This window comes from Balaenoptera physalus (genome assembly GCF_965194825.1).
Source record: "Balaenoptera physalus genome assembly, chromosome: 12".
Classification (NCBI taxonomy): Eukaryota; Metazoa; Chordata; class Mammalia; order Artiodactyla; family Balaenopteridae; genus Balaenoptera; species Balaenoptera physalus.
This window is the reverse complement of record NC_138897.1, coordinates 644,957-665,821: the sequence shown is the minus strand read 5'-3', so window position 1 is coordinate 665,821 and position 20,865 is coordinate 644,957. Positions and strand designations below refer to the sequence as shown.

At 51.6% G+C, this 20,865-nt stretch overlaps 1 protein-coding gene across 1 annotated transcript; it reads left to right on the top strand.

Annotated features, from left to right (window-relative positions):
- The first annotated feature begins 60 nt into the window (after positions 1 to 60).
- On the top strand, positions 61 to 14,968 carry RBFA (ribosome binding factor A). Its single transcript, XM_082417791.1, is given in 8 exon segments — positions 61 to 441; positions 3,103 to 3,145; positions 4,193 to 4,369; positions 4,934 to 5,046; positions 7,542 to 7,626; positions 12,952 to 13,022; positions 14,079 to 14,233; positions 14,236 to 14,968. Coding segments are annotated over 8 exon segments (1,182 nt in total). The 5' UTR covers positions 61 to 124; the 3' UTR covers positions 14,457 to 14,968.
- Positions 14,969 to 20,865: the final 5,897 nt, after the last annotated feature.

Genomic DNA, 20,865 nt, shown 5'->3' with positions numbered 1-20,865 from the left:
CCGCCTACTACCCCACCCACGCCGTGTCTAGCCACCCCTCCCTCACGCGTCGTCCCGCCTGTCCCCGGCCCTAGCGGCACGTCGCTCCGTCCCGCCGCTTCACGTCCCGCTACCTGTCCTCCAGATGCTGCCTCGTCCTCTCGTCCCACCCATAGTCTCCCGGCGACTTCGCAAGTCGCCTCGCCCCACGTCGCTCCGAGCCGCCTCACGTCGTTCCGTTTGCACGTCTTCCCGCCCCACGTTTCCCCGCCCCACGTCTCACCGCCAACGTCACCCCGCCTCGCGTCACCCGGTCGGCCGTCGCTCGGCAGACATGTGGGCGGCTCTCGGCGGGGCCGGGGGGCTCCAGGTGGGGCTCCTTCTGGGCGGCGCTCGAGGCCTGCACAGCTCGCCGGTCTCCTGCGGCAAGAACCTACTCAAGAAATTTGCTTCGAAAACCAAGTACTGTTCCCCGCGTGGGAGCGGGGGCGCCGGGGACGGTGGCCCGGGATGGGGGCTCCGCGGGCGGGGGCTCGGCGGGGCCGGGGGTCGGCGGGCGGGGGGCTCGGCGGGGCGGGGGGGGCTCGGCGGGGCGTGGGGCCCGGCGGCCGCGGGCTCGGCGGGGCGGGGGAGTCCTCGGGAGGGGGCCTCCGCGGGACTGGGGGCTTCGCGGGCGGGGGGTCCGCGGGGCGGGGGGCTCGGCGGGCGGGGCGGTCGGCGGGGCGGGAAGCTCCGCGGGCGGGGGCGGGGGGTCCGCAGGGGGGTCCACCGCCGGCGCGTTGGCCTGGCGCCCGAGCTCCTAGCCGGGTCAGTAAGCGCAGCCTCTGCCTGTTAGGTTAATGGTTGTTGAAAGCTCAACAGGGAGCCCACCTCTCACAGTTAACGTTTTTCCCACCCAGCCTTTTTTCTCTTCTTTTGCACATCTGTGATGGTAAAGTTTTAAGTCTCCTAAAAGCTAGCAGTGCATCATGAATTTATGAAGCAGAGTGATGTATACATTTACAGTCCATCCTGGGTCCGAGGTTCCAATCCTCGGATTCAACCAACCTTGGATTGAAAATGTTCCGAAGAAATTCCAGAAAGTTCTAAAACACAAAACCTGAACTTGCCTTGCTGGCAACTATTGACGTAGCATTAAGTAACCTAGAGATGATTTAATGCATCCGGGGGGATGTGCGGAGGTTACATGCAGATACAGCGCGTGGAGCATCCTCCAATGTTGGTATCTTTGGGGTCTTGGGACCAGTTCCCCACAGGTACTGAAGGATGGTGATTCTTGTTACTAGAAGCGTGTTTCGGGAGAGTAGTTGGCATCACATAAAGAGAAAAGGAAGAATTTCCTTTCCATGTTAGTGCTTTCTCTGTGGGCTTAATGTGAGGAATAAAGAAAGCTTGTCAGGATAGGTTTTTTATGATGAGAGATAAGTATAATAAAATAGGTTGATTTCATATCATTTAAATTCAATTGTAGATATGTATATATGTGTGTTTTTGTTTTAATACACTTTTTTAAAAGTTTAAGGATTACAGAAAAATTGGCGAGGATGAGTAGAGTTCCCATATAAGCACACTCAGTTTCCCTTCTATTAACTTCTTATATTAGTGTGGCACATTTGTTACAATTGATGAACCAGCATTGATACGTTATTATTAACTAAAGGCCATGCTTTATTCACGTTTCCTTAGTTTTTCCCTAACGTCTTTTTTCTGTTCCTGTATCCCATCCAGGGACCGCATTACATTTAGTCGTCATCTTTTTAGGCTCTTCTTGACTGTGGCAGTTTCTCAAACTGTCCCTGTTTTGATGACCTCGACAGCTTGAAGAGTACTGGTTAGATATTTTGTAGGATGCCCTTTTGTTGGGATTGGCGTGATGTTTTTCTCTTGAGTATACTAGGGTTTGGTTTAGGGGAGGACGACCACAGATGTAAAGTGCCATTTTCATCACATCCTATGAACACATGCATGCTCTCAGCATGGTGTACCACTGTTGATGTTGGTCTTGATGACCGACTGAGGCCATTTGTGTCTGTCAGGTTTATCCACTGTAAAGTTACCGCCCAGCCCCCCAATTCCATACTGTCTTCTTTGGGGGGAAGTCACCGTACGCAGCTCACACCTTAGGAGTGGGGAATTATTTGAAATTCATGAATTATTCGAAATTTTGCAGGGGAGATGTGTCTCTTTTTCTCCATTTATTAACTCATCAGGATGGACTCACGGGTTATAATCCAGCACTACTTAATTTTGCTCAAGTTGTTCCAGCTTTGACCATTGGGAGCTCTTTCAGGTGGTTCCTATATCCCTTTGACACACCCCGTTGTAACGGGGTCTTGAAGTAGTTTTTAAATTAGAAAACTTTTTTTTTTTTTAGCACTTCCTTACTTTCTGGCACCACAGGATGCCTCGGCCCTAGAATCAGCCATCTCTCCAAGGAGCTCTGGTTCCTTTATTGGAAACAGGCATCAGAAACCATGATCTGAGAGCTTAGTATGTTCGCTGCTACTGGGGTGTCTGTCTTTTAGACCCTTCCAGCTGACAAAGCAAAAAAAATACGTGTTTATGTCAATCCCTGTGTCTGTGCTTATCTAGAAACGTTTCTGCGTGTCACCACCTGTAGCTGTAAGAAGTGAAACTGGAGTCTGTACTGATGTCCAGCCCTAATCCACTAGCACACAGATCATTCTCACTTCCTTCCCTTGCTTGTCCGCAGCAGCGAGGAGCCTGGATCCCCCCATCTGCCGTCTGTTTACTTAGCTGTTCAGTCCCAGTGGACGTGTGGCGGTATCAGTTGTTAAGCCTCCCCCGGGAAAGAGCTTTATTCAGTAGAGGACAGTGCTCATGTGCAGCTTGGAAGGTGTGTGTTTAAGGTCCTCGTTCTCTACCTTTGGGACTAGAGGTAGACTTTAGGTAAGAGTTACGAGCTTGAACTGAAACTGTCGTCTGTCTCTCCCCACAACCCGTGCTGCTGTCCGTTGGGTATCTAAATCTTTTAGGCCCCTAGTAACCTAATTTCTATGTCCAGGGCTAGCCCCTTAGAAGCAGTTATGGTGTTAGCTTTTGTAACTGTTTCTTATTTGATTGCCGTCAGTATCCAGCGTAGTTCTTATCTTCTCCCCATAGGAAGAAGTTTTGGTATGAAGGTCCTTCCTTGGACTCTCACTTGGTAAGTATAGAGTAGTAGCGACGAGCCAGTTGAGAATCTCGGTGGGTGTGAGGCTCCAGAAGTCGGCAGCTCTCCAGCCCTTCCGTTTCAGTACTGGAGGGGACGGCGTCTGTGGATACTGGAGGGGACGGCGTCTGTGGAGGTGGGACCAGATACACTGGAACCACGGAATTTTACCTTTAAAAAAAAATTACGCTAGGGGACGTCCTGGCGGTCCAGTGGTTAAGGCCCCGCACTTAGGCTGCAGGGGGCATGGGTTCGATCCCTGGTTGGGGAACTAAGATCCCACGTGCCGCATCGTGCGGCCAGAGAAGAAAGAAAACAAAATTTACGGGACGTCGTATCTGTTATCAAATTCTAATATGGTAATGTCCATTCAGTGTGTGTGTGTGTGTGTGTATAACACAGATATGTGTAGATACACAGGCATACCTTGTTTTATTGCATTTCCCAGAACCGTGTTTTTTACAAATAGAAGCTTTATGACAACCCTGCATTAGCAGGTGATGTTAGCATTTTTTTAGCAATATTTTTAATTAAGGTATGTATATTGTTTTTAGACATATTGCTATTGCACACTTAATAGACTACAGTATAGTGTAAACATAACTTTTATATGCACTGAGAAACCAAAAAATTCGTGTGACTCACTTTATTGTGATATTTGCTTTATTGCGATGGTCTGGAATGAACCTGCAGTATCTCTGAAATATACCTGTACTGTGAGAGTTTATGTAATGAATGGTGCTCGATAGAAAAAAATACACTGTATATACTAGAAACCACCGAATTGTACTTTTTAAGAGGGAGAATTTTATGCCATGTGGATTATATTTCAATAAAATTTTTTTTGGAAAAAAATATATGCTTGGCAGTACTCTTGATCTTTAAGGGATGGTAGGTAAAATCTAGAAGGGTCCTGGTCTGTAAAATAAACTGTATCTTCATGAAAACTAAGATGGCCGAGAATGACCTTTATCGTCAGTTAGTACAAGTTTATGTACATTTGTAACGTTGCCTGTGTGTCTGCCTTTCTTCTTAACGGAGACTCACAAGCCGTCTCAGTGGGCATCCCTGACCAAGAGCACCTCCAAGAGAGCCGGGAGAGAAGACCACGTGCGCCTGAGGGCCCTGAATGGCCTCCTCTACAAAGCGCTGACTGAGTTGCTGTGCACCCCGCAAGTGAGCCAGGAGCTCTGCGACTTGGATGTGGAGCTCTCCGAGGTAGGCCTCGGGGCCAACGAGGGACTGCGGGCCTCGCGCCTCGGTCGTCGCCTGACAGTTAAAAAAGGCGGAAGGGATGCTCAGTGTGGCCGTCTGGGTGTTAGGAGAGGAAGGTGCTTGTGGGGTGCAAAAGCAGGTTCTCGCTGTGCACGGGGTGTGGGGGGTCTTTGCCCAGACAGCACCGAGGGTGCTCAGAGCCCAGTAAGTGATGAAATGGGGCGTCTGAAGGTCTGGGGGTCAGGTGAGTGGTGGATCATTGCCTTTATCTTGGTGTAAAGACCCGGGAGGTGGCTCCTGCCGTCTGTGCCCTCAGAGCGGAGCGCGTCCAGCCCAAGGGGAAGGAGGAGGAGCGGTAGCGGAGCTGAGGCACTTCTGTGCGTGGGGCTGAGGCTGGGGTCAGCTCAGGGCAGGTGCAGCTTCCGCCTTGCCCAGCGCTGCGCTTGGGGCACCGGCCCTGACGGCCGGTGCCTGAAGCCAGGACTGCCCGAGAGTTAGTGCTGCTCCCCTGACGCCCTCTGTCTCCAAGGGCCCCGGTGAGCTGAGAGTAACTGGGGCTGGGCTCAGGTCTCTCTGACTGCAGACTTCTCCGCCTGCCGCGTGTTCTGGAGGACGACCGTCTCTGAGGCTCGGAACGCAAGCATGGAGGCCGTGCTGCGGAGGAGCGCTGCGCCCATGAGGTGAGGCCTCTCCTCGGCCCTGCCTTCCCGCTGGCTTTGGTCACTGTTTCCTCTCCTCGGCCCTGCCTTCCCGCTGGCTTTGGTCACTGTTTCCTCTCCTCGGCCCTGCCTTCCCGCTGGCTTTGGTCACTGTTTTTGCTTTTAAGGAACATTGGGGTGAAGCATTTTCTTGAATTTCAGCGCGGAACTTACGCCTTCATATAGGCCACAATCTAGGTCAGCGGTTCTCGAAGTGGGATCCCGGGTCCCCAGGGACCCCTGAGCTCCTTTGTAGGGGGAGGTTGATGAAGTGAGAGCTTGTTCACAATGAGGTGTGGTTTTCCGTTCTCACCGTGTTGACGTTTTGTACTGAAGCCATGGTTGTAAAACGGCTGGTCCAGATGTCCCGGTGGTCATCGCAGCGTCGGCACGTGCTTGTGGTCGTGCCCTGCCAGCCTTATTTAAGGATATCCGTGATGCGTGTCTCAACCCTTTGGCACGTCTTTTTAGTACCTGTGGTGGGAAGTGTGCAAGAAGCTCTGATGGTTGTCTCAGAAAAACACTGCAGTTGCTGATTGTGACCCAAAATAGACACTTCACTTGAAAGAACAAGTGAACCAATTATGGTTATTCAGATGTGGGTATAGGACAGACATTTTCTCCAAAGTGAGCAAAGTGAACCTGTCACTTCAGGGGCACAACTGACCATATTTGTTGCCAGTGGTAAAATGTAAGCTTTCAGTGAAAATCAGAATTTTAGAAAACTTGTATCCACCACTTTGAGTTTGACAGCTTCATGGTACGTAAGACCCTTTTGATGAGATTGGAGGTGACGTGTTGTAAAATACATCATCATTCTGAAAATCTGTGTGACTTGGTGAACCAGTCTTTTCTAAAAGACCAAGGCATGGGGTTACAAAATCACACACGGGGAGAGATCAATTCAAAGGGCAAGAGGGCCAATGGATTTTAATGTACAGAGAATGCTGTTCATTGATCTGGTTTCAGATTCCACATTGCAATCTTTAATAAACTGCTATTTGTTGAGTTTTTGTGTAGCATCAAAGAAGATCTACACTTTTCTGAAAGGCTGTTTGTATACTCTTTCCTTTTCAGTTACAGATCTGTGTGAGGCCAGATTTTCTTCTATTTTAAAATAACAGAACAGATTGAATACAGATACAGAGATGAGAATCCAGCTGTTCCATTATGCTAGGTATTAAAGGAATTTGCAACTACATAAGCAATGCCACTCTTCTCATTAACTTCTTTTAAAATATAGTAGTTATTTTAAATGAGTTAATAAATACATATTTTTACACTTTTCAGCTTTCATTTCTAGTCTGGTATGTATTGGTAGATGTAACCCACATAAACAAAAGGTCTTTGGCCTCCTCAGTAATTTTTAAGAGTATAAAGGGGGTCCTGAGGCCAAGGATTTTGAGAACCGCTGAGCTGGGTGAGAGTAAAGAAGCTACTCAGTTTTCTCCTCAGTCTTAAAGATGCAGAGACCTGGCCGAGCAGCCCTCAGGACTGGAGTTCCTGCTGTTTTCTGATTAGTTTTTAGGTAACAGAAAATTCAGTTGAACAGAATGTCCCTTTTCCCAACTCTTTTGATCACCAAGTTTTAGTGTAAAGGTTTTCCCGTAACTGCGTCACTCAGCAGATGTGCTGTGTGTCACAAGTGGATACTTGTCGCCCCTGGATCCGCATGTATTGCATGACTGGGTAATACAAAGATCGTTTCTGTGTCTGACGTCCGGGAAGCACAGGCCGGCAGCCACACTTCTGCGGCGCTGTTGCCGATGAGTGTCGGTCGGATGGAGGGACGAAGCACTGGCAGGTTGTTGGTGCCCAAACCACAGAGCCCAGGCCACAGTGATGCCCAGGAACGTCCCAGGTTCACGTCAGACTATTTATAAGGATCTCAGAAGTTGCACTTAGAGAATTAAAAACAATCGTGATCATGCATTTTGTATCCCTGTTGAAATGTGGCAGTTGGCTAAGGAAGACTTTTCATCTTTGAAGAATGTGATAAGCAAAACTCATGCCTCGGGACTTCCCTGGTGGCCCAGTGGTTGAGAATCTGCCTGCCAAATCAGGGGACACGGGTTCGAGCCCTGGTCCGGGAAGATCCCACATGCCGTGGAGCAACTAAGCCCGTGCGCCACAACTACTGAACCTGCCCTCTAGAGCCCGCGAGCCACAACTACTGAGCCTGTGTGCCACAAGTGCTGAAGCCCGTGCACCTAGAGCCCGTGCTCCGCAACAAGAGAAGCCATCGCAGTGAGAAGCCTGCACACCGCAACGAAGAGTAGGCCCCATTCGCCGCAACTAGAGAAAGCCCGCGCGTAGCAATGAAGACCCAACACAGCCAAATAATAAAATAAATGTATTAATTAATTAATTTAAAAAAAAATCATGCCTCACCTCTTTGTGAGATGACATTTTCTGTTTCTTGCACTGTCACCCCTCCACCAAGTGTCACCTGTGACTGCACAAATCTCTTTCTCCAGGCACCTTTTGATGTCCCAGCAGACCCTGAGGAACATGCCGCCAATAGTGTTTGTTCAGGACAAAAAAAATGCAGCTGTAGTGGAGGTAAGGCTTTTACATAATTACCTTTTTAGGATGTAAACTTTTATATGGGTAAGATTTTAAATTTAATTTTTAAATATTCAGAAGATAACGTATACAGTTTTTAAAAGGTAATAGAAGGGTACAGATGAAAAGTAAGGCACCTGTGCCCTTGTTCTCAGCCCTGTTCCCCAGAGGTAACCACTTTGTATGGCTTTAATGTTTTAATGCTTGTCGGTATAGCCCTAACTAGTAAAGCAGATCCCTCTCTCTCTCAGTTTACAAACTTGAAGCAGTCAGAGCTGCCCTCCTGTGCTTACCTCCTTCTCTCACTTCCCTAGATTTCAGTCTGTCTATAGTTGCTTTACACTGTTAAGGCTGACACATGTCCTGTCCTGTAACTGTAATTGTTTCATAATTATTTTCTTTGTTTTAGGTATAGGTTAATTATAAAGGTTAAAAACCTGCTAAAACATACATACGTTTTAATCTGGGTGGTGGTTACTTTGTGGTTATTAAGGTATGTTATACCTTTAAAAAGTTTACCGAAAAAAACAGTAGCATTTATGGGATTATGATTAGGTGCCTGTTACTCACTGTAGGACTAGGTAGTATTTAGATCCACAGAGGGGAAAAAAAATCTAATTGTACATTGTTGTCTTTTGTTATTCGTGATACAAGTGAACTGAAAACATTATGTGGGTAATAACCTTGATAGATGTGTGATTTCCTAGCTAGAAAGGGGAACAGGAGTGAAGTTGCAGTGCCGCTTACAGCTCAAGTCATGGGTGTGCTGTGCAGATACTCAGCAGGAGTCCCGGGCACGTCGGGTGGGGCTGGTGGAGTCCCTCTCTCTGTGGAGGAAGAATTCAGAGCTGCAAGGTCCTACCTGGCTGTGCGGGTTCCTTTCCAGGAAAAGTCACTGGAGGGAGAGAGGTGCATGTGCGCTTAGGCGTTCCCTTATTCCACTCGTCCCTCTCTCTGTGGAGGAAGAATTCCGAGCTGCAAGGTCCTACCTGGCTGTGCGGGTTCCTTTCCAGGAAAAGTCACTGGAGGGAGAGAGGTGCATGTGCGCTTAGGCGTTCCCTTATTCCACTCGTCCCTCTCTCTGTGGAGGAAGAATTCAGAGCTGCAAGGTCCTACCTGGCTGTGCGGGTTCCTTTCCAGGAAAAGTCACTGGAGGGAGAGAGGTGCATGTGCGCTTAGGCGTTCCCTTATTCCACTCGTCCCTCTCTCTGTGGAGGAAGAATTCCGAGCTGCAAGGTCCTACCTGGCTGTGCGGGTTCCTTTCCAGGAAAAGTCACTGGAGGGAGAGAGGTGCATGTGCGCTTAGGCGTTCCCTTATTCCACTCGTCCCTCTCTCTGTGGAGGAAGAATTCCGAGCTGCAAGGTCCTACCTGGCTGTGCGGGTTCCTTTCCAGGAAAAGTCACTGGAGGGAGAGAGGTGCATGTGCGCTTAGGCGTTCCCTTATTCCACTCGTCCCTCTCTCTGTGGAGGAAGAATTCCGAGCTGCAAGGTCCTACCTGGCTGTGCGGGTTCCTTTCCAGGAAAAGTCACTGGAGGGAGAGAGGTGCATGTGCGCTTAGGCGTTCCCTTATTCCACTCGTCCCTCTCTCTGTGGAGGAAGAATTCAGAGCTGCAAGGTCCTACCTGGCTGTGCGGGTTCCTTTCCAGGAAAAGTCACTGGAGGGAGAGAGGTGCATGTGCGCTTAGGCGTTCCCTTATTCCACTCGTCCCTCTCTCTGTGGAGGAAGAATTCAGAGCTGCAAGGTCCTACCTGGCTGTGCGGGTTCCTTTCCAGGAAAAGTCACTGGAGGGAGAGAGGTGCATGTGCGCTTAGGCGTTCCCTTATTCCACTCGTCCCTCTCTCTGTGGAGGAAGAATTCAGAGCTGCAAGGTCCTACCTGGCTGTGCGGGTTCCTTTCCAGGAAAAGTCACTGGAGGGAGAGAGGTGCATGTGCGCTTAGGCGTTCCCTTATTCCACTCGTCCCTCTCTCTGTGGAGGAAGAATTCAGAGCTGCAAGGTCCTACCTGGCTGTGCGGGTTCCTTTCCAGGAAAAGTCACTGGAGGGAGAGAGGTGCATGTGCGCTTAGGCGTTCCCTTATTCCAGAGGCTGTGCTGATGGGCGTTTGCATTGGAGACCTCTAGCGTCCATCCTGCCCCGTGTGCTCCGGGGAAGTGGCCACGGGTCGGACACGTGCCGCGCGGTGATGGTGGGTCCTGCACGTGCCCCGAGCTCAGCTGTTGACCTGGGGGCCAAGGGACGGCCAGGCCTCGGCAGGCGCCTCAGAGTCCCGCAGTGTCTGCGTCACTAGTGAGGAGTGAAGGCTGGACCAGAGGGGTTTCTGCTTTGGGTAGGTGACCGTTTGAGGGCATGGTCATTGCTTCTCCTGGCGCAAGTCAGGGCAGTGTTTTTCACACACTGTGTATGTTTTTAATAGATTTAAAGTCAGCCGTTGATAAAGCACTTGGCTAGAGACAGAAATTTGAAATTGGGAGTCCTGGACGAAACTTTGAGTCTTCTATCAGTCAGTTTATTTCTGTCTTATATTGGTTGCACCAAAAATCACAGGTAGCTGCAACTGCTAACATGTTACCAGATTCAGCAGCTTACTTTGCATTCTCAGCATAGTCTTCAGGTCACCGGTCTGGACATTTGAAAGAGGACTAGTGATAAGCTCTGTCTAAACTGAACCCTGAGTAATTGAGCAGTAATATTGATGGTACTGCCAGTAAACACACGCAGAGGTGCTCGTCAGGAGAGCAAGAATGAAAAGCAGATTCCAGCGCACACCCCTCCGTGAGGGCTTTCCTTACAGGGGTGAGGGTGCAAGCGCCGAGGGGGGAGGTCTGGCGGGAGGGCGGCGCACAGCGCCCCGGTGGAGACTGGCTATCCCCGCGGAAGCTGAATCTGTGACCCTCGAGGCCCCCCTCCCCCCACAGTACCCACGGACACGGCCGGGAATGTTGGCACAGGGTCTCTCGCGAGTGCAGTTAGCAGAATGGACGGATGTGCTCTGGAACGGTCACCTGACCCACCTCCCACCGGACGTGAGCCAAGGAAAGGCCATGCTCTGAGTGCTTCTGTTCATAAAACGTTCAGGAAAAGCCTGACTAACCTTTGGTGATGGAAGTAAAAGTAATGGCTGTCATGGGGAGGGGAGTGAGCAGGAGGGGCCTGAAGGAAGCTTCTGGGGTTCGTCTTCTGAGTGTCGCGGGGGTGTCCACAGGTGGGTTCAGTTTGTGGAATGTCACTGAGCTACACTTAGTGATTTGTGTACCTTTCCCATAGATGTTACACTTCAGTCAAGAGGTTTTTAAAATGTTGATTTTCATTGTAACTATAGAGGGAAAAACTTTTTTTATCTGAATTTTTAAGGGAAATACATAAACTCTGACACCAGTATTGTGGTACACGCACACTCGTCTCCCCGCTGACCGTCAGGCTTCCTAGAGCAGGTGTCGGGCAGCCGGCGCCCACTGCGCAGGGTCTGGCCCGCACCATCTGAGCCCAGAGCTCCCCTTCCACACGAGGAGTTAGCCCGGTGGCCTGTGTTAACGTGTTAGAATTTGAGGTTGTGTTTGGATTTGGTTCTTTGTTAATAAAATAAGCTTTACCGAGGCTTAATTTATGTTGAGATGTGCCTCCTTTGACAAACGCATACCTTTGTGTCATCGCCGGCCCTGCTCACCCCGGTCAGCTCTCCCCTACCACCCGTCTGATTTCAGGCACTGTAGGTTACTTTTGCCTGGTGAGATTTCTGTAATTTCACGTGACTAGAATCGGGATGTTGTCTTTTGCATCTGGCTTTGCTCAGCACAGTGTTTTTGAGATCCATCCGTGTTGTTTCATGTGTAAGTAGTTCCTTTTTTATTGGCAAGCAGCATCCAGTGTACAACTGTACTGCAGTTCACTTACCCAATTCACTGTTTGATAGACATTTGTCTTTTTTCCCAGTCCTTGGCTATAAAGAGTGAAGCACTGTGAACATTTGTGTACAGACTTTTGTGGATGTGTGTTTTGTTTCATTTAGGTCAGTTCCTAGGAGTAGCAAGTGTATGTTTAACTTTCAGAAAACTGCCAGGCCGCTTTAACCACGGCCGTGCCGTCGGCACTCCCACCGTAGCGTCAGGGTTGCTGAGCCTCACATCCTCGCCAGCCCCTGGGGTTGCCATCCTGATGGCTTACACTTGCATTTTCTTTCTTTTTTTTTTTTTTTTTAATTTTGGCTGCGCTGGGTCTCTGTTGCAGCATGCCGACTCTTCGTTGCGGGCTTCTCTCCAGTTGCAGTGTGAGGGTTTAATGCCCCGCGGCATGTGGGATCTTAGTTCCCCGACCAGGGATGGAACCCGCGTCCCCTGCGTTGGAAGGCGGATTCTTAACCACTGCGCCACCAGGGAAGCCCTCTAAACTTGCACTTTCTTGATGACTAATTATATTGAGCATCTTTTCACGTGCCTGCTGGTCCTTCCTCCTTTTGTGGATCAGTTAAAGTCTCTTGCCCATTTTTAATAAGGTTTGCTTATTATTGAGTTGTGTAGGTTCATTGTATATCTGGTACAAGTCGGTTGGCAGAAATCTTCATTGTGAATATTTTCTCCCACTTTTAACTTCGGAGGAGGCCAGTTTGTCCTTGTTCTGTAGCATCGTCAGTCCTGTTCCTGGTATTTTCTGTGGACTGATTTGTCTCCAGTTCTGCTTCTTTTCACCTTTGTGGTTTGATTGGTGTGTCACCGGTTGGTGGTGATGCTTTAGTTCCTGCGTATGACAGGGCCCGGTCGTGGACCAGGCTCGCCTGGGCTTGCATTGAAGCAGGAGGTCGGGTCTCAGTGCACGGCCCCAGTAGGAATACCTGGCGGCAGTCAGAACAGACGCGTGAAGGTGGAGAGGCCCTCGACGGGCCCTGCCGAGGAGCAGGGTTTGTCCCCAGCGTAGGCCCCTCAGCCCCGGCAGGACCGGAGCCACACGCTAGACTTTGGACACTCACGTTACCACACTGGGGGGTTCCCCCGCAAATCCTGTGGCAAAACTGAAGCATTTTATAAAACTCCGTTAGAAACCAGTAAGCGTTAGTAATTCAACTAATATTTAACTGGTTTCTTTGTAAATTTGACTAACGTTTACAAGTTTTAAGTGTAGTTTTTAAAAAGCCTGAGTTCATTATCAGAGAAGGTGTGATGAAGGTAGCGGGTGTGGGCAGCGTCCCCGGAAGGGACGATGTCGGGCGGGCTTGAGGCCTGTGGCTGAGCTGGCGCTGGGCAGCGGGTGCGCGCACTCAGCTGGCGCCCGGCTCCGGCGCAGGCAGTGGCGTGGCTCGAGAATCACCCTCTGTCTGTTCCTTTTCAGGTTGATCGGTTACTGGCAATTGCTGATTTTGGACCCCCGGATGAAGAAGACTTTGTGCAAGACGATTCCAGGTGATACGTGGGGGCATATGTTTGGATCCGCGCAGATGCCCAGGTGTGGCCTCGCTGGTGCCCACAGCAGCTGCACCTCCTGCCTGTCCCCAGCCAGGTGTTGAGGGGCGGCGGGCCCTGCTCTGTGCCCTCAGGTCTTGCCCTGGGGCCCAGCCCGGTGTTGGCGTGCAATGGGTGAACTACCCAGCAGCTGGGCGAGGCTGTCAGGAGGGCCTTGGGGGTCCACACAGAAGTGCCAGGGCCTGGACTCAGTGCTGGCAGGAGTGGTTCTCCACTCCCTTGGCGCACTGCTGCCTGGCAGGCCCTGTGCTCGCACTGAGGGAGCATCTGGGAACAGTAAACATCAGGGCGGGCCTCTGAGGAGGTGGCGTGAGGATTCGGGGGTCGGGGGGGCCCGCTCCGGGTGAGGAGCAGCTGCACCGCGTGTCTGGCCTGTGTTCCATAGACCGACTGGGCCAGCATCACAGGGGCGCCAGCAGGGCCTCGGGGTGGGGGCCCCCAGCCTGCCTGCCGCACTCGGGCCCCTGAGCTAGAGCAGAGGCCCCGGGCGGCAGGGAGTCCCCGGGTTCCGGATCAGCAGTGAGTGGGCGTGGGGAGAGGCAGGTCGGGAGCCCTTCCAGATCAGAGAGTTAGGGTTAGAGGCATGATGTGGCCAGATTTGGGCTTTGAAAGGATTGCTCTGGTTTTGCTCTCAGAATAGACTCTTCTCTTTTGGTCCGTCAAGTAACCTGAGCGACAGATCTAAAGACCCCTCCCCCGCCCCGCCCCCCCAATAATCTGTTTAACTAGCCTAGTGCACTAGCCATGTTTAAGTGGGGAAAAAATGAAAACGCATTTAATGTCAGTATACAACAGCTGCACCAGAAGTATGCTGGCCTGAGGCACGCACGGGCTCCAGGAATGCTGGCTGAGAGGTTCTGGACTGGAGAACGCCAGACCAAACCCCACTTCTGTCCAGTTTCCACAATTTCCCTTAGAGAGGTGTTAGGACAGTGCATAAGCAAATGGCTGTAGGAAGTATTGTGCATGGTGTGAATTTCTCCTTCTCCCCTCCAGCGACCCCGAGGCCCTGGACACTGCATCGCCGTGTGATACCCTGGGCCCTGCCGCACCCTCGAGTCTGTGTGGGATCGACCACGAGGCTCTCAACGAGCAGATCCTGGAGTACAAGAGGAGGAGAGAGAAAGGGCGTGGGAGCGTGGGCCCAGCGTGCCGGAGCACACGACTGAGCTGATGAGGAGGAGGAAGGCCAAGCCCCGCGTGGACGACGACCTCTCTCCCAAGGGCTGCCTGTGGGAGACGGGGAGTGACGGGGCCCTGGACGACGGGGCCCTTCCCGAGGAGCACGGCCCGGGGTGCGCACGGGGGCTCCAGGGGCAGAGCGGGAACCAGAGGCAGAGAGAAAGGGTCGCGGATCCTGACCCACGCCCGTGAGCACACGGAGACCCGCGCTGCTGGTGCCCCCGGGACGCCCTTGTGCAGGTGCACGCTGAGCTGTGCGGGTGTCATCCCTGAGCCCTTCAGACCTGTTGCTGTGCTGCAGTGAGAGGAGGGGCGAGGCTGTGAAATCTCCTAGGTCCATGGCGTACGGTCCGCCCTCCGTATTTGGGGTTCCAGGCTTGCATGTTTGCTTGCTCGCTAGAGTTTCTCCACGGCCCCCAGATCCACACTTGTGGCACTTTCGTGGTCGTTCTTGGACACGCAAAGACCAGTGGGATGCACACGTGGCCTTGTGGTCGCATGAGGGACTGCTCCATCTGCTTTGTTCATCTCGGGCTGTGAACAGCCGCCCTCTCTGATCGGGTTAGCGCCACGTTAGTGCCTTCTGACAGAGATTTCACTCATGGTGCCTACGTGCAAGAGGCCGTGATGTGTCTCCTAGAAAAAGCACGTGTTAGATGAGCCTCGTTAGGAAATAAATAAATCATTTAATTCTGACACAGAAACGTTGTCCTGGGCTTGGGGCATCTCCATTTCCCAATTAGCATCAACCTTGAAACACTGAAAATGATAAAGTTCAGATGATTGGAGAAAGGTACACTATTAAGCTAAAGCAAGGAAACCTGTAACGTGGCTTTTCAGGGAGTGTAATTTCCCTTCTTGTAAACTGTTTCGGGAAGGAAAGCATTGCCTTGCCTCCGCAACAGTGGCAAGCCCCAAATGCCACTTTCCCTGTCGGCATCTGGGACCAGGTGCGGTGCCCCAGCAGGGATATGGCACCAAGAAGCTCCGTCTTTGCCGGGACAGTGGCCCCCACTGAAGGGACAGCATCACGGATGCCCCTGTGGATGCTCCAGGCACGTTGCTGTGTGAGTGGTGCTTGTGTGGTCCTGCCCTGGGAGGGTGCACGTAGCCTGCGTGTGGGCTGTTTCCATCAGGAGGGTGGGGTGCCTACACAGCCTCTTCTGACTAGAGAAGAAGTGTCCAGAGGGAGGATTGACCTGTGTTAAAATGTACACGGGATGTGTCCTGATCAGGTGTGATAAGATGACAGACTTGGAAACTGCTGCCTTAAAAGAAGAGTTCTGGACGCACGGCTCCCGAGAGGAGGGGTGCACCACGCTGCACGGGGCCCACGAGAAGCACCAGGGTCTGTCAGCAGGCCGAGGGTGAGGAGGAAGCGTGGCCGAACCCGTCTCGTGGCTCCTGGAAGAAGGAATGGGCGAGGTAGGGTGAGCAGGTCTGGGCAGGCCTGGGGTTGGATAGCTTGAGTCATTTCAGCAGGCTCTGGGCTCTAGGGGTGGCCTCCAGTTGTCCACTTCCTGGCCCTGGGGTGACCTGGGGCAGAGGAGACCCTGGCCTGGGAGGGTCAGAGCTGGGAGTGGGGGTTGGGGAGGATTCCGGCTTCGTAGGTTTGCGTATGAGTGGCGTGCTCCAAGGTGTCCCCTGCCACCCCTAGGAGTTAGCCAGCTTGGGAAGGGGTCTCTTCCCAGCCCACAAGGCCCCCAGGATGTCGAAACATTACAGAAAATAAAAACCGTGGTTAATACCCGACAGCACTGAGCGGTCTTCTCCACTGACTGCGTCTGGGTCTACACTGCAGAAAGTGCCCAGATCCCAAATCGCGAGGGGCAAGCATGGTGGCAGGCGCCAGTCAGCAAAAGGCGATCAGTGCACCAGCCCTGTGTGTGCAAGAAGCCGGGACCGTAGGAGAGGCTGGTGCACGATGCCGCTTGCCCTTCTTCCCGCCTGTGCCCCAGCCTAAGTTCTCTATGAAGTTAAACGGCAGGAACAAGGGTTTTTTGCTCAGACCAGGATTTTTTGGTTTTGCTCCATACTCTTGCAGGAAGGAGTTACAGTGGTTTGTAAGGGTGCAAGAGGGGCCAGGAATCAGACGGTGTAGAAGGACGGAGCCTGGAACGTGACCCTGGACGTCCTCCACACGGGCCCTGGAATGGCGACGCCGGGATGGCTGAGCCCTGACAGCTCTGTGTCCGCCTCAGGCGCCTCACCCCAAGTGCAGATGCCGTCTAATAGCTGCAGGCACGCTGCACGTTTGATGTGAAAAGAGACAAAACTGAGTACAGGACGCACCCAGTCCACCTTTCGTTTCATTCAAAGGGCGTAGAACTTTGCTTCCTCAAAGCACGTGGAAGGAGCTCCCAGGCTGCTGGACACGTGGAGCTGGGGAGTGGCCGCTCAGAGATGGGGGGCGGCTCCATGCCCTTCCTGGTCCTTCGCCCTGTGCACCTCTTCCATCTGGCTCTTCCCGGGTTACATCCTTTCATAGTAAACCAGTGACCTGCAGGTGGAGCTTATTAGCAACTTAAACTTGCTGAAGACAGAACAAAGGGACTGACTATGGATATCTTAGAAAGGGCCGTCTGAGCAGCCAAAGAACAAAGCTGAAAGTGACCGAATATTAAACTTGTAAAAACACCCAACAGGAAAGAAAAATTGACAGTCTTCCAGGGGAGCACTGCCCATGAAAGACAGTTACTTGTAGTCTTGAAAAACTTCATGTTCTTCAAAAGGGTTTTTGTACCTTGAGTTTTCCTCTGATGTCTTGGCCTTCCAAGTCCTATCAGTAAAGTTCAGAATACCTAAAATTTTTTTACGGCATCTTCTGTTCAAGAGTTTGTGATACGTATAGTTTTGTTTTCTGGTTTTTTTTTTTTCTTTAATAAAAAGAGTAAGTACTTTTCATCATATGTTTTAAAAAGCATATTCAAGTCATCACCATCAGAACTGACGTATCTAAGCTCTAGAGAAAAAGATGAGGAAAGCCTAAGCAAGTGAACTGCCCCATCGTTTACCTGCCTGTGGGTTCAACACCAGCCTGTTGAGAGGTGTGGACACCCCTATCTGAAGGTCGCATTTCAGAATTTGCTCAACACTTAACTGAAGGTTATCAAAGCTGTGTAAAGTGGAACACTGGAAAGAGTAATGCATCGTGTGACAAAATAGAGCTGAGATTTGCCTTTCAACAGTTCGAGATGAAGAACCAAAATCTACCAGATGAAATTTGACAGGAATACACATGAACTCCTATGTCTGAGATTTAAAATGTTAATTCTTAAACTACAGGATTGTGGGTTAGGTGAAAAGGGTCTGGTGGTCTCACTGTGCGAGTTCTGGCTGAGCTGAGGCGGGTGCGCTGCTGAGGGTGTGGATGGAAGCTGCGGCCTGGCCCGGGGCTGGCCGTCACTCTGGCATCTGACACTGTGGAGCCGAGTTCAAACAGGACTTCGATGGTAGGGGACAATGCCCTGGGAAGGGTTGGGTCAGCCTGCTGTGAGACACGCAGGGGAAGCTGCAGGGTTATTCCGTGGTAGAGGGGAGCCGAGGCCAAGACCGGCAGGAGCTGCTGAGGAGGAGGCCTGAGTTCCCAGCCTGGGGCACCTGCAGGTCCGCTTTGAATCTGCATGTTTACCTTGAGATGTTACTTCTGTTAGAAGCAAAGGCTCCTTGCTAAGTGTTTGACTCACATTTACCCCTCTTTTCCCCAGCCCCCCACCTGCAGGAGTGCTTCTCTCCAGGACCCCTCAGCACAAGAGGCCACTCAAGCCACAGCCCCGTGGACAGAGTCCACACGTGCGCACGGCCTCCGCTCCCAGGGCCTCGCTGCGCTTGCTCCCGCGGCTGCATCAGGGCTCACGCCCTTCCCGCTGCTCCCGCCTCTCCTGGTGAGGAGCCCACATGCCCGTAACCCAGTCCCCAAGGCCCTGAAATGTGAGCGTCAGCCTCTCGGGCAGAGCCACGGTCCTCGAGACCTGCTAGGCAAGACTGAAGCACGTGTCGATCTGCCAGCAGTGGACTGCTGTTCAGGTTTGCCCCAAGGTCGAGGGCAGACGTTCTTGCTGCTCAGAGGAAGGAGAAGACAAACAGCAAACGCAGGAGTGGCTTTGAGGCTCTTTCTCACCCTGTGCCTGAGAAAAGCAGAGAAGAAACAGATGCGGAGCCAAAAAATCAGACAGACATTGGTCATTTGGATCACTGGAAAAAATCAGGGTTTGAGGGTGAGTGGGAGAAGCAGAAAGAAGACAAGACACAAAATTCTCTGCATACAAGGAGGACGGAGCCCCGGGTCACCCAGGTCCGACTGAGGCGGAAGTGGCAATGTGCTGCAGAGGAGGGCGTTTCAGCCATTTGTCTCTTAAACCTGTCGCCCTGGGTTCAGTACTTGGATCTGACACTTGGTGGCTGAGTGGCCTCTGCTCCGTTTTCTCCGTGGTTGGGATACTGGTGGCATCCGCCTCACAGGTCACTGGGAGGACTGCGTGGGTGGCACGTGTGGCAGCACCTAGCAGAGCCTGGCACGTGGTATGTGCTCCACGAGTCCCAGTTCTCGATGCTGCCTTCCTAGGGCTGTGGTTTCAGCGACAAGTAGAGGGATTGAGGGGGGGCACTTGGTTCCGCCATGTCCGTTGGTGGAGATGCACACAGCCTACCTCGTGAGCACGTGCAGCGCAGCACCGTAGGTGCCCCTGGCTGGAGCTGGCTGGGCCTCTGCAGGGTGGGCCCACAGACGTGACGGAATTGTACACGTGGCCAGGTTTTCATGTCCTTGGGACGCGAAGATGAAAGGAGGAGATCAAAGTCTGCCTGTTAGAAGTGAAATTCGTTGATCAGAATCCAGAGCACTAAGGATACACCTGAAGCGTCTTATTTATGCAAACATCTCTGCAACCCCAAAATAAATCCTGTTGGGAAAGCAGAAGCACAAACAGCCTTCTCTCTCAGGTTTTGTCTTTGCAACATGAGTGCCCCTGTGTGGCTCTTCTGCATTAATTTGAATACCGTCCAGCACTAGACTTGAATAAAACCCGAACAGGAAGCTGAATGTTGACAAGTTCTTTTCATTCTGGAAAGTGAAGCTTAGTGTGATTCTTAGGTGTGGACTCCTTATAACCGCCTATGTTGAGATTCCCAAGCTGCGGCCACGAGTCCACCCGGTTAAGCCCTCAGCTGGTCATGGGATCTCAGGAGCCCCCTTCGGAGGAGATGGGACTCAGACATCCAGGATAGACAGTATGGAGGAGATGAAAAGAGGCAACAGAGCATCACACAGTCCAAGGCCAGTGGTCAACAAAGACCCATCAGGTCCCGTTAAGGACTTCTCTTTCGTTTCCAAGCCTCCCTCCGCAGCGTGGCTCGTTTGCAGGCCTCAAGCTCCACGTGCTCGGATACATTGCCTTGTCTTTCTGGATGCCTCCTGGGCGTTTCTGATGCTCCTGTCTTGCCAGGCCGAGACCAGAACTCACACTCATGCCCTCAGAGGCCGAAGAGATGACATCTCAGTTCTGCATGAAAATTCACGGCGCTGCAGTAGCATTCACATTGAAGAAACGACGTGTCATCTACTGCTTGCATTGGGAGGAACCCCTGCTTTGCAGCGGTAACAGCACCAAACTGGCCAAGTCTAGCAAGATGGCAGCAGAATTCCAGCTTTCCTAGATCTTGGGGCGCCTTTGCTTTTTAATCCCCCCCATCCAACACACACACTCTCAGTGCAGTGTCTTAGTGCAAGAGTCTTGGTAGCCTTCCCTGCTACTGGGCCTTGGTTTCTGAAACTGAATCTTGGTGCGACGAGTGTTGGAGGCGGGGTGGAGGGAATTGTGCTTCTTTCCCTTCTAGAACAGGAACTATGCAGATTGGCGCATCTTCCAGATTTTGGCCATGCAAGGTGTCAGGAGTGATCCTCTGTTCCGCAGGTGCAGAGGGCAGATGGGAGGTACTGTCACATTCCCCTGGGGATGGGTGCTCCGGGTGCCCAAGGACTCACCTCTAGAAACATCCAAGCAGCAGCTTCTTTCCCTGAGAAAACTTAAGCTCTGTCTAACCAGGCACTTCGCTGGACATGCTGTGTGGGAAGCAGTTCTGACTCGGCCTTTCAACGTGTCCCTTCACCCTCCGTGAAGTGCACACAGGTAATCAGACCAGTGTTAAGACAACTCCCTTCCCTTCACAGCTCTGAGGAATCTTTGGTGGAAGACGGATGTGGGACGTCTCATTGTGCCACGTAATCCAAGATGACATGCAGTCACTATACAACTACTGCTGAGATCAGAATCCAAGTGTTCCTGGTAAATGTGGAAGCAATCTAACTTACATCTATTTTTTAAAAATAGGTTTTCAGTAACTGAAGGAAAAAAATGTAGCCTACAATATTTCGTTTAGCTCTGGATAACGGTTCCCAGTTTTATAGAATGCAGGTCCCTGCAACACTGTTTTCTGTACGTATTTTCAAATTCACTTATGCATAGCGCCTCTCAACATGGAGCATGATGTTACTAGGTACAGCTTGTTAAAGTAAGCTGTTCTGGGAAGAATATGTATAGAAGGAGCTCTCAAATGTCCAGTAAAGCCTCTTCACTCAGCCCCAAACATAAAATTCCCCTCT